At 47.0% G+C, this 13,586-nt stretch overlaps 2 protein-coding genes across 2 annotated transcripts in view; both read left to right on the plus strand.

Annotated features, from left to right (window-relative positions):
• The first annotated feature begins 3,569 nt into the window (after positions 1-3,569).
• On the plus strand, positions 3,570-5,576 carry LOC146565021 (uncharacterized). The gene is made up of 3 exons (XM_085290451.1): positions 3,570-3,608; positions 4,519-4,691; positions 4,775-5,576. Exons 1-3 carry the CDS (start codon positions 3,570-3,572, stop codon positions 4,911-4,913), a joined length of 351 nt encoding a protein of 116 aa, XP_085146577.1. The 3' UTR covers positions 4,914-5,576.
• A 4,919-nt stretch (positions 5,577-10,495) lies between these two features.
• The window catches only part of LOC146565022 (sodium bicarbonate cotransporter 3-like), a 32,929-nt gene continuing 29,838 nt past the window's right edge, over positions 10,496-13,586 (plus strand). Inside the window, exon 1 of the mRNA XM_085292862.1 lies at positions 10,496-10,699. Within this exon, the coding sequence (XP_085148988.1) occupies positions 10,658-10,699 (42 nt within the window). The 5' untranslated portion in view covers positions 10,496-10,657. The remainder of the gene's footprint in view (positions 10,700-13,586) is intronic.

Below are 13,586 nucleotides of genomic sequence, written 5' to 3' on the forward strand. Positions count from 1 at the left end.
GTGCTCAGCTCTTTCTTTTAGCAACTCTGCTTCTACACGCAGCGCTTCAGCTATCAGAGTGCAGGCCACCTCCTGCCAAACGCTCTTCCTCTCCACCTTCATCAGGCGCTTCTGTGGACTTGCTCCCCCCCGCGGGGATAATCGAGTCAAACAGTAATTAATGGACGAGGTTATTTTAGGGAAACAAAGGTCTTTGGGAGGAACTGGGACATATTTTAAAATCAGTGACTTTTTTTTAACATTTTCTGATGAGAATAGAAAAATCCAGAAAATGTATTATTTTGTCCTGTTATCTGTTCTCACAAATGTGTCCACCCGTCTGTGCCTTTCTTTCCTCTAGCAGACGCTCACAGCTAACCTATTTAAACCTGTTTCTCTGCACGTGTTTTCCATGCAGCTCTTTGTTATCCAACACTTGCAGCTGTGTGTAACAGTGGTGTGGCTGTGAGCAGTGTTGTTGCTACAGGCTCTGCTTCCTGATCTCATCTGCAGTCAGTTTGAAAGTCAAATGAGGCTGAGCTCGCTCTGAGCCGTGTTTTACAGTCAGCGTCCATTTAAATGATCCCTGTAACCTGTTTAAAGGACAGCGCGTCCCGTCTGTGCTGTTTAAATTAGTTTGACTGGAATTAAAACAGGAAAGAGTAAATTCAGAAAACAGAGATCAGCTTCCTCATTTTTTTAAACATCATGTAAAAACACTTTCATCTGGATTTGGTATCACAATTAAAATTATTTTTGTGTGTGTGTCCCGTTTGGATCTTTAGCCATCAGAATTGTTGTCTTAAGGCCAAGAAAGATGCAACTGCAAAGCTCTCTCAAAAACATTTTGAGAGAGCTTTGCAGATTATTTTAAGGTCTACATTAATAAGGGCTATTGGACGATAGCTTGAAGGAAATACAGGGTTGTCCAGAATTCTTTGTAAAAATCTGGACCTGGAGCCTTATTATTGGGCATACTTATCAGGCTTCCTGGAGTTCACCTGGCGTCAGTGGTGAATCCAGTGCCACTGCTTGGGTGTCTAATAACTTTGGAAGAGTTATGTTGTCGAGAAATTGATCAATTTCGTTTTTAGACGGGTTTATTTGTGGTGTATATAAAGTTTCATAGAAATCCCTAAAAATGTTGTTTATTTTTTTAAGATCATATATTGTGTTCCCAGATAAATCTTTAACAGCACATATAGTTGTTTTTTCTTTATTGATTTTTAACTGGTTAGCAAGAAATTGTCCTGATTTGTTACCGTGTTCATAATTTTGCAGGCGAAGTCTTTGTACTAAGAATTTAGTCTTTTTATTAATAATTTCATTTAATTCTAGTTTTGTCTTGCGTATTTTGTTTAATATTTCTTGATCTTGGTGTGACACAAAGGCTTTTTCACAATTAAATTTAAGCTAAAAACAACAACAAAGTATTACATAATGGGATCGTCACTTGTAGTTCACAATTTGTCCACATGGGGGTGCAGTTTCCCCTCATTAAGATTCAACAATTAATGTCCTCATTACTGCCTGCTGGGTTCCTGTTTCTCTCTCTCTCTTACACACACACACACACACACACACACACACACACACACACACACACACACTGTAATCCTCCTTGTTGCCCTGCCTGTTGTGTAACTGTGAGAGCTCTTATCTAACGACTGTCTAACAGCTGCATCACCAAAGACTTCAAAGTCATTGTTGTTAAAAAAATCTCAGGTGTGTTCGAGCTGTGATTATACATCATTACATTATACATCGATGTGTGATAACTCACTTTACCACACATCGACACATCTGTATACATGTAGCACATCAGTATATCTGCTCATCTATATAGCAATATAAACATCTGTATACTCATTTCTACATAATCTGTCATAACTGCTCCCAGCTGTTATCCTAACCGTATCTGTATATAATCTGCTCCTACTGAACTTACTGCTCTTGCAAACTGTATTTTGTTTTCCTGTAGTCATACATGTGTAATGACAATAAAGTTGAATCCTCAAACAGTCACACAGAGAACTCAGACGAATAACTCTCATCATCTCATTCGATATGAAACTCTAAGCAGAGCTCACATTAGTGTCAGACGGAGAACAGCTCACACTGACAGTCGGTAAGCTCGCTCAGCAGCCGCGGAGCAGAAGCCAGGGGGAGTTGCAGTGACGCGCCCGTGAGCTCCGCCGGCAGCCAGCCGTGCCTGAGTGACCGAGCCCCAGGCCGAGGGGCCGGGGGCACCCCACCTCCGAAGTGGCCCGAGCGAGCCCCAGGCTCCAGGCCCCGATAAGCGGCCACCAGGAGAGAGCCGGTGTGTACCTGGACGCCCACCCCCGGACACAAAGAACCACCAACGCACCGATGTCTGAGGGAGTCCACCACTGGCAGGGGAAGTGGTGGTAGGGGGAGATAGGCCTCCAAACCTTGGAGGGCCTGAGATGTCCCCAGAGAGGTGGCGTCTGATACCCAACCTGACATATAGACACAGACATACAGGCACACACATATACAAACATCCATTCCCACCCTCATGCTCTCATATGCACTTACTCCACACTCAACCAACGTGGAGACAGACATAAAGAGACACTGTACACACGATCACACTCCCCAAGCGTACTCTACAAACCGGGTCTAGGTACCCTTGCCCCTGGAGGGGGGAACTGCACCCAGACCCAGGTGGTGTTACCCTTTTTCCTGCAGTGGGGAGAGGCAGACCGCCCCGACTCCGCAGCAGCAGGGAGGCCCCACACTCCAGACCGCAGTCGGACGGCCAACTCCTTCACACACCCCCGTCCTCTGCTGCCTGTTGTGTGCAGACATGTACCTGTAAATATATGCTGCACAGTGCCCTCTGTAGTATTATTGCAGCTGCTTCGTCTCTTTTTCCTTTGAAGTAACTGGCATCGTGCTTTGTGATTGCTCAGAGTTACAGGTTTCTTACTCTCATCGGCTCATCTTTGTTTTCTGTTTCATTCAGGGTTTCAGTTTTTCTCACGTTGGTTTGTTTCTGCATCCAGGACAAAAACAGAACAGTACATATTCCATCTATCACAGTCACGCGCAGGTAAACCTGCTGTGCGTGCTCTGCAGGTGTGCACACCTGGAACATCTGTCCGTGTCGTCAGACGCACAGATCAGGTCGAAGCAAAGGTGCCGCCGCGACGTGATGTGAAAAACCTGAAGACTTGAGAGTGAAACACGATCCTAATAACTGCTGTTTTTGTGCAGCTGCTGTAGAGTCGTGATTCATATCAGAGACACCATGTGACCTCTGTGGCGACAGCTGGACGCCGCGGGTGATGGCGAGGCCTCCGTTACTGTCTCGCTGCACGTTATAGTTTTATATGTTTACAGTCAGATACAGTTACGACCTTTGAACTTTGTTCTCACAGACCTGCAAATATCAGCCTTAAATCCTGTGTGTGTGTGTGTGTGTGTGTGTGTGTGTGTGTGTGTGTGTGTGTGTGTGTCCTCTAATCTGTAATCTGCCTCTAGATTACAGTTTGCAGGAAGTCTTAAATAATGACATCATTGTGTGGCTGTGGCCCCGCCCCCTGCATGATATCACTCAGAGCTGGATGGTCTGTGAGAGCAGCAGCATGGCCGCCTTCGTCTCAGTGAGTAATCTTCATTTTATTCCATCTGTTTTGTGTATTTTGTGTCTTCGATCATCGAGAGCTTTTTCTCTGTTTGTTTTTTTCTTTCTTCATATTTAGAACAAAGAGTCTGATATTTGATCCTGTCACTTTTTAATCAGGAGCTTTTCTTATCTCACTGATTTTCAGCAAATAAAAAAGCAAAGTAAGTAAGTTTAAGTTTTAGTAACATTTCATTTATTAAAAGGAAAATAAATTCAAGCTCTGGAAGTTTTATGTTAGTCGACGCTTTTTGGAGATGATTTTTGTACGTTGCTGAGAAACTTTTAGAAAGTGAAGAAAATGTTTCAGGAACATTTTTTATTTTTATATTTGTTTAAAGTTTTGGGCTTTTTAGAAAAAGAGGAGCTTTTTGAGATGGGACGAGTTTAATCTTTGATCTCAATTAAACTCACCAACATGAAATAGTTTTTACAGAAAGTAATCCAGGTAAAAACAAATCACTGAGACTCAGCAGCAGCTTCCTGGTTGTTTTTCTAACCACATCAGGATAATGTGACGATGCTCCACCTTTAAATGGGTCTGACAGATGCTGCTGCGAGGAAGCAGCCTGTATCTGGTGGCCTCTGTGTGCTGCTGCTGGTAAACGAGGTCTAATTAAAGCAGAAGTAGGTCTGTGGCGGCGGCGGCGGCTCCTGGGAGCCGTCCTGCAGACGGAGCGCTCGATTTAGACCCAGCGTCCTCTGAGATCAGCTGATCCAGTCCGTCCTTCACAAACATGTAGATTAAACTTCCTTCCTTGAAACGCAGCGAGCTGTCCTGCTGCTCAGGGCGTGTGACCAGGGACTATTTTCAGCAGCGGAATAATCCACGTTTGGTACGCGTTGTGTGACCAGTTATCCCTCTGAAGGATGTCCTCCTCTCGTTTCAGCTGGTAACATGTCAGCACTGCCCCGTCACCTCCACCCGCCGCGGCCTCATCTACAGAGACTCTCTCTCCGCTCTGTCCAGGAACCTCAGGGCCCCCGGGGTCCCCCGTCAGCCCCCGGGCCCCCGGCCGCAGGGCTTCGGCCTCCAAGGCGGACGCCGCTGCAGGCTCAACAGGTACGGCGCGCACATCTACAGACACAACAAACCAATAAAAACAGATCACCTGATCTAATCGCAGCCGCCGTCCGTCCCCACAGACCTGAGCTCCCAGAATCCACTGCTCTGGCTCGCTCCAAGCAGTCTGGCAGCATGAAGCACCTGGTCCTGGCTCACCTGAGGAGGATGCTGACTCCGAGCCCCGCCCAGCAGCAGAGAGGCCTCCGCCTGCCAGGCTGACCTCTGACCTGCTGCTGGGACGCAGGAGGTGGTCCGGAGTCGCAGTGAGAGCTGCTGGACACCAGAGGGCGACAGAGGTTCAGACTGGGTCTGAGGTGGAGGAGAACTGGTGTGGTTGCCTTTCCCTTTTCCCTCACCTCCACCCAGCACCTGTGGGAGGAGGCCGGACTTACCGAACATCCTCATCCTCCGCAGGGAGGAAGAGCGCAGCAGCTGTCCACAAAGTTCTGAGCAGAAGCTCCTCAGCGTGGTGGGTCTGAGCCCCACGGCACTGTGGGTAATGACTGCAGCTGCTCAAGACACAATTTTCCTGCTGCAAATGAACAAAATGTTAATTATTTGTGTTTCAGAGATTCAGCCGTCGCTGTGATGGCTCAGATCTGTGTGTGTCAAACTGTATTTATTAAACAGACTTTAGACATTCATGTTAAACTTAAGTAAACGAGTTGGATTCAACAGTGTTTCTGTTTCCTGGAGTTACTTTAGGTTCTGTGATCAGTGTTAGATGATTATAGTGTGTAGCTGCAGATCGGAGCAGCTGACTGTCTCGTGTCCTGCAGCAGGAGAATGAACCCACAGCAGCCAAACAGCTGATTGTGTTCAGGCTTCAAAGCTTTATGGTGAGTTTGACACTGAACTGCAGAACCTCTGAAATAAACCCACTTCCTGTTTCTCTGCGTCATTGTTGATTGTTTGCTGGGTAGTGTACAACCGCAGCTCTGAAAAAGTCAGGATGCTGTCAATCAAAGCCAGTGTCGTAAAGTCACATTTGATTCAAATTAGAAAACATTTAAACTGAGGGAAGGATTCGTTACACGAGCTCGTGCTGAGTCTGATGTCAGCGTCACGTCTGTAAAGCAGGACCAGTCTGCGCTCTGACATCGGTCTGTGATGGTCTGCGATGGTCTGCGATGGTCTGTGATGGTCTGTGAGCCGACGACAGCAGCTGTTCTGGTCTGATGGAGGTTTCCAACTGCTCGGCGGGCCCGGCTCTGCTTCGTCCTGTTGTTGTTGCAATGATGCTCCAGATGTTCGCAGCTGGTCAAAGGTCTGGACCGCAGTCTGCAGTTCGGCACGGCCCTGCTCGAACACATCTGGATGTTGCTCTCAAACGTGCTTATACATTTCAGCCTTTCCAGATGTGCCAGCTTCCAGGTCCAGTTCCACAGGCACTGGTTTCTAGTCCCAGTGACTTTTCAGCCTTTGGTTTCCAACATTTTAGAGTTTTGGTTTTCTGGAGTGGATAACGTGGATTTCTGAGACCTGCAGATCATTGCATTCTGTTTTTATTTACATTTGCTACAGCATCCTGACTTTTCCAGAATTGGGATTGTGCACCCACTGGACACTTTATTAGGTACATCTTGCTAGTATCCGCTCTGCTTCCACTCGAGCGTGCTCTGCTGAGATCTGTGGCTGTGGAAGTCGTGTCATGTTTGAGAAACCAGTTTGTGAGGATCTGAGCTTTGTGACACGGAGCGTCACCCTGCTGGAAGCGGGATGGTACACCGTGGGCACATCACTCAGGTAGGCTGTGGAGATGAAACACAGCGTCGCAGCAGCTGCAGCTCGTCGATGCAGGTAAACTCTGACCTGCCGTCTGCCAGGTTTAATAAAAATATTAAACTTATCAGCAAACACTACCCCCCCACCCACCCACATCACCAACCTGAGCCACGGTCTGAGGAACCCTCATCACTCAGGACGCACAGACCAAGTCCTGTTGCACTTCCTCTGCGATGTGTGCCTTTCTACAGTTTTTGGATGCATGCCTCCTGTTTGTTATTTCTAGTTTGAATAAACAATGAGAGACTGCTAAACTCAGATTAATGTTAACGACTGCACTTCATCGTGTGCACTGATGAATGTTACTCCCGCTGCTTCGTCCGCCTTTCTGAAAATAATCGGAAACACGTCTGAGGCAGTTTAAGGTGGAACTGCTCCAGCTCTCCTTTGGCTTTATGTTCACGATTCGCAGCGTGCGCACCGCTGTGATGTCTTTACAGAGAGGCCGAGGACTGAACAATAAAGAGGACAGAGTTATGTAACTCCCAGCAGGTCAAAGGTCGTTTGAAATATTAATTAGAAAGTTGTGCAGGCTCGGGTCTCCTGCTGACAGCTCACGTTTAATCTGCTCTGCTAATGAAAACCAGAACGAGCGGCGCTGCTTTAAACTGCAGAGCGGCAGGAAATGACCTGAGCCTAATGTAGCATGTAAGCAAGGCCCGGATGACTTTGAATAACTACATCACACGTTCAAGTATTGTAACAATCAATATTAAATACACTATTATAGGCTGGTGTGTCACAGGTACAGTGGTTACTTTAACCTGTTTGCTCTCTTCTCTCTGGGTCGTTCTTCCACTTCCTGTGTTGGAGACTCGTGTTAAACATCAAAACAACAGGATGTGTCCTCAGTAAACGTTGTCATGGAAATGAGGCGTTCCTCAGGGTTCCGTTCTGGGACCTCTGAGTTTTGAAAGGGTGCGGTGACCTTTGAACCTTTAAAGGAAACCTGTGCTTTTCTTTAGTCCACACATCACAGGGCAGGTGTAGAAGCCGAGCCGTGCTGTCGGCCTGCAGCCATCGTGTGCATCACTGCTGTTACTGCCAGCAGCAGCTCAGCCGTCAGAGCAGAAACTTTGTCTTCTCTCGTTGTTATTTCAATAATCAGACTCAATTAAGAGAAATCATGTAGAAGAACGATGGATGAAGGTCTTTCTTGAAGTTTGTTTTTGGCTTTTTACAGTCATATGATTTAAAAACTTCAGATTTTTTATTTCCTCGGGTTTATTATCAGGTTAGAAATAAAAGAAGCTCAGAAGCGACTGAGAAACTTTGAATTTCTCATGATTAAAACTGTAAACACAACATGGTTGTAAAAAACAGTGACAAAAGCTCCTGATATGGACGAGCAACTTATTCAGTGATTCATAGTCGCCCTTTGAGAGGGCGAGATGGCGCCGGCGTGTGTGCCTCGCCGTCACATCCATTTATGCTCTGTGTGTTTCATAGTTTTTGTCACTTTTATTGACCTCATGATTCACAATGACTTGATGATTCGAAGAGTTTCAGTACATCGAGATACGGTTTCATGACTGTTTCTTGTGATAATAATTATTTGCTTCATGAACCCAACACTGCGTCCAGACTTCTCTCACAGGGAGACGCTCGAGTATGAGGGACGTTCTTCGGTGTGTCACGGAGCGCCCAGGCCTCCCGTCTCATCTCCTTTCGTGTCATAATACCAATAAATCCTCTGAGCGCTGACGGCTTCTCAGCTGGACCAGTTCTACCAAAGCGTTCCTCTTTGAGTCCGCAGTGATGTGCAGCATCACGTAAAACCACCTCCGCTGTTGTTTTTCTGAAGGAAAACCCTGAAAAAGCCTGCGATGGTTGCCAGGAGCTGTTTTGTGGCTTTGTGGGAACAACAATGACTTTTCTGTAATGAAATAATCTGTCAGGATTACAGAGGCCGACCGCTCCAGCAGGAGGGAAACGCTGCACAAACACTGATCTGCTAATCACAGATAAGCCGTGAGAAGGCCGGTTTGCTGCGAAACTGTGTCAGGGCCGAATCGTCCAGCGTGATTTAATCTCACGGTAACAATTATTCTTTGTTTTCCATCCACAGCTGAACTCCGTTAGGATCTCTCAGAGTTCCCACAGCAGGAGGAAGACTGCTGCCTTCATGAGCCGTCCTACAGAGTGGGAAAAATGCCTATTTTTACAGACACATACGTGAACGGGGGTCATGTTTATAAGTGTACCCACCCTCAGGTGTTCATACAGGGCACTGGCCCTTTAGCATCAAAGACAGGTTTTTGTAACAGCTGTGGATGGCTCTGTATTTCCTCACACCTCGCTTTCTTCCTGAGAACGACTCAAACTGAGGTCAGAAGACTGAGACTGGAGGACCTCCACTAATGGCTCCACTTGGCCTGGCGCTTGTCTGACAGCCCAGCAGTGTTTTCTGATAATGGGCTACATACAGCTTCCATCAGGTCTGCTGCCTCCAAGCTTCACAGTAGAGAAGGAGCTTTTCTTCACTTTTCTCCAAACGTTTCTGGTTGTGACCATAAATCTCACTGTTTTGTTGCGCAGGTGAAGTTTTATAGGCGCATGTTCCTCTGGTCTCTGATGGCACTCACCACCCCGACAAACTCACTTCATTTTAACTCAGTCGGGCATGAGAGCTCGAGTGCACAGAGCTGGGCGACCTCACCATGACCTCGGTCTGAATCTGCATCTGTGTGAGTTTATCAGGTTAACGTGTGATTCAAACGAGCTGCAGGTCTGAATCCATCAAGTGATGAAGACCCTGCAAAGCTTTGTTGAATTTTCAAGATTCAAAGCGTCTTGAATCTTGAAAATTCTGTGAAACGTAGAAGCAGGAAATCACCAGTTTGTTTGCACGTTCTACAGATTAATTAAGAGACGCTATTTTGTTTACTCAAACATGTATTTTATATTATTTTACAATTGAATGTTTTTGTGTAGTAATTTTATTTGTCTTCCCTGTCTGAAACATTTTGAATGATTGTGCATGAATATCAGAGCTGACTGTCGTTATGTGGAGCTTGTTCCTGATTACGTGCTCCTCTGTAGATCATGCCCATCAGGTTTATGGGGAACAAAACGACAAAGACACAAGAGCAGAAGACATAAAATTTATTTACACTATAACAAAACCCTCTGATTAATGAATTTGACTTGTTTGTCCTTCTTATTCCAAACCAGATTTTTTTGTTGTTGTTACTGAAAATGTGAAATAACAGAGTACGAGAGCAGACTTTATGCAAACACAGACCTGACGCACAAAAACAGCCTTTGAATGAGACACAGCTGGATGTTGACGTTTTTATGGGAGCTCTTTGGACTTTCCTGATTCCTCTGAAAACATCTTTAAACGCTTCTGTCAGAATCTGCTTTAAACAACATGCATGTATACATGTATGCATGTATGTATGTATGCATGCATACATGTATACATGCATGCATGCATACATACATACATGCATACATACTGCTGCGTATGCGCAGCAGTGAGCAGCGTTTATAAATATTAATATTGGTTAAATCAGAGTTAGGAAGGAGAAGCATTCTGACCTTTCCCTTGAACGACCACAGCTCAAAAACTCCGCTAACGTGTAATAAAGTATAGGAAATATTAATATTCATCAGCAGAGGTCTGTACGACGAACTGTTATTACATGCTGTTTATTATTTATAATTCTGTTATACTGTCATTGATATCGTGTTTTATATTTAATAGTATTTATCATTTCGGCAGGTCGGAGGTACAGCGGGTGCACAGCGCAGGCTTTCCCTCTGAGACTTTACGATTACCGGTTTAAATGAAGGTAAAACTGCGCGGACTAGTCCGCTTTCTTCGCTGCTTGTTTTTACCGGATTCGTCGGAAAGTTTTCGTTAAAACCAACAAACTGAAGGGAACGCTCACGCTTTGTTACCGGCACGACTCCGCCCACTGCACGCTCCCGCTCGCCGATTGGTGGTAGTAAAACCACCGCCGCCACGTCATTGGAAAGCGGAACTGCCAGTCAAAAAGGGGCGGGACTTACAGCTGGAGTTAATATATTCCAGGCAGACGTAAAGTAGTGGCGGCGGAGAAGCCTTAAGAATAAAGAAGAAGGAGGCGGAGAAGGACCGGGAGCCGGCGGCTACTCTAAACTCGGATGATCCAGCAGCTCGCGGGTGAAAGGAAGAGGAGCCTGCGCTGGAAATGGAGGAAGAGCGCGAACAGATGAGACCGCTCCTCACATCTGTAAGTTCCCCCTGAAGAGTACCTGTTAGCCGGCGGCTAGCGCCTCCTCCGCGGGCTCGGACGGCTCGCAGCCCGCGGAGAAGTTCTGGACCCAACATGGTGTCCACTGTCAGGGAAGCCTCCGGGCCGCCTCACCAGTCCCCGGTTGTCCCCGGGGAGGCCGCTCACCCGGCCGCAGACAAAAGGCTGGCAGCCGACCGCTTTTGTTTTTTAGGGACCACGCTGCTGCCAGGAAGTGAAGTAATGATGCGCGTTGGGCCAAACTGCATTCAAAAATAGGCTAATTATACGCGAACATGCTCCAGGCAGGTCTGTGAAGCCGCTGCAGTAACACAGAAGGGTGAATTTATCTGTGACGAAGTGAGCTTAAATTCGGCGTGCATCACATCCACACACGGGCTTTACTTTCTTTACTCTCCCCCTTCTTCTTCCGGCTTGTCGGTCTCTCTTCCCACCATCTCCAAACCCGAAATGTGCAGTTTTTACTCCTTTAAACAAGATTAAAATGTCCTTCTCGATAATCAAACTTATCCTTTCATGGCGACTGGAGAGTGCATTTAGGAAAGAGGGGCACGTGTCTACTGTGCGTGCGTGCACTGTGTTTGATTGCTGCCGATCGCACCGGGTAAAATTAGCCGTTTTTCCTATAGACTTTGGCGTAGGCTGCCCACCCCATCAGTTATATGTGGATTAAAAAACGTTGATTTTAGGAATGAAGCCGTCAGGACCTGTCAGTTCATTCATACCGCGTGAGGCCCGGGCAGGACAGGCTTACCTCCCTCCTGTGGTACAGTCAGCAGGCCACGTGGAGATGAGTGTCTGTGTGTGGCGTGATTCACGTTTCGTTTGGAGGACACTGTAGTGATGCTGCGCCGTGACCGCTCTCTGTGGAGTGGACTTCATAGTGAGGCTGGACTTTCTTGGCTTGGAGCATCCTGCTCAGGAGGGCTGGATGCTGCCCTGCTGTTACCATGGAGACAGAACCTGAAGCAGGGTGTTTAACTGAACACGTCACCGATGGACCCTGCTGTCTGTCTGTGTGGAAAGGATGCTCCAGACTCATCAAACAGCCAGGCGTCAACTCTCAGCTCGTGCTGTTGTTTCAGGTGTTTAGAGTTTTCTGACAGCTTGCCTCTTCGGGCTCGTCTCATGTTGAATGAGTCTGGTGTGTGACTGGACTGCAGGTGCCACAATGGAGGGTCAGATTTCTTTTATTCTGTTATGAATCCTGCAGCAACTTCGCTGTGCAATATTTCATGCATGTGATGCATTAAAAACACTCACTGCAGGACAAATGGACTTTGTGGTGACTTGTTGTTTGCAGACATGCTGGAGAACACTTTGATGATTCACGTACAAGTTTTTATGTCCTGTTCAGCTGGATAAAACATCTGGGACAGATGGTCTCTCAGAGCTCTGTAGTGTATAAACAGGTTTCATAAACGCTGAGAGGTATGTCATTCAACCCTCACAGCACAGAGCCATTTAAACCATTTACAGCTGAAGAGCGGCTGAGTCCTGTAAGCAAACGGTCCCACTTTTATTTAATTTGTTGTTGTGCATTCAAGTATATTTTTGCTGCCATGTGTGCAGACTGTGCTGCAACTAAAACACTTTCTGTGTAAACGACCATGAATTTTGTCTAAACTCCAAATGCAGGTAGAGTAACGGTTCGATAAACTTGTTTTGTGCGACGAGGCCCATCTGACCAATCAGGGCTGTCGGGGTCAACATCAGCAGGACGTACGTAAGCTGCTCTGTCAGCACATCTAACAGAGCAGGAGAAAGACTTCTTCAGTCGTCACGACGGGTCAGTTTGCTCTGTAGCACCATGTGCACGTCGTTCCAGTGCACGTTCCTGCTCCATGAGAGGATCCAGCTGCTGCAGTGCCTCTTAAACCTTCGGGCTCACCTGCCTGCGACCCAGATCAGCTTTCAGGTCTCATGTGATAAAGCAGCTTAGCCCTGCGTGACGTCAGGTTACTCCAGCCCAGTGCTTCTCGGGCCGGCGGTATCCCCGTTTCTAACATGTTTTCAGCCAAGTGTCCACCGACCAGAACACTTTGATCCACTAGGGTTCATCGTGTCGCCGCTCTGAGACGATGCTGTGCTTCACCGAGGAGCTTTAGTCTCGCTGGTAGAGAAGAGTTGGGCAGATATCTCGATGTCTGGCGTGTGACTGAACTGAGCATACGATGTGCTTCACATGTGTACAGCAGCAGGACACCCCGTGCTGTGTTATAATGGGTCTCTGTGGGAGCTGTGGCAGGCTCGCGGTGCACACACAGAGGATTCGTGTCAAACGCACAAGTCGTGTTGTTTCTCCTGAAACTGACTGTGAAAGATATCAAAGCTGCTTGTCAGTCATCAGAAGTCCCGGTGGCGTCTTGGTCACGTTCTGAAGTTTTGTTGAGGTTCTTGCAAAACTGCACACCAAGTTTGCACCAAATATTCACGAGTGTGAAAAAGCTCTGTGTTGAGTAGCGTGTGCTCCAGTGTTAGCTTCAGGTAACTAATGAACGAGCACCTTTCTCCACTTCCCTCCGCCCTGTCTCGTGGCTCCTGTTCCAGTGCTGGATGTTCGCATCAAACACGGCCAAACTCCCAATAAGAGCTCCGACGTTTCTGCTCCTGGACCCGTGTGACGAAGAAAGAGGCGAGTCCTCTGTAACTGAGTCATACAAAGCTGCAAGAAAAGAAACGGGCCTGAAGATAAAGAGGTCCAGACTAAGAAGCCCTCACCTGCAGAGCGGGAGTCAAACTGAGCTGCAGATTTAAACATGAAACGCTGCGTCACGGCTCATAAAGCCTCTCCTGGTGAACCTGCAGGTTTGTACCCTCGACCTCCGGTGTTTGTGCGCGTCTTTGTCTCAGCAGATGTGATTCG

Source organism: Mchenga conophoros, linkage group LG11 (assembly GCF_057382185.1).
Source record: "Mchenga conophoros isolate Kocher_MC1m ecotype Shallow Benthic linkage group LG11, M_conophoros_male_GT1.1, whole genome shotgun sequence".
Taxonomy (NCBI): domain Eukaryota; kingdom Metazoa; phylum Chordata; class Actinopteri; order Cichliformes; family Cichlidae; genus Mchenga; species Mchenga conophoros.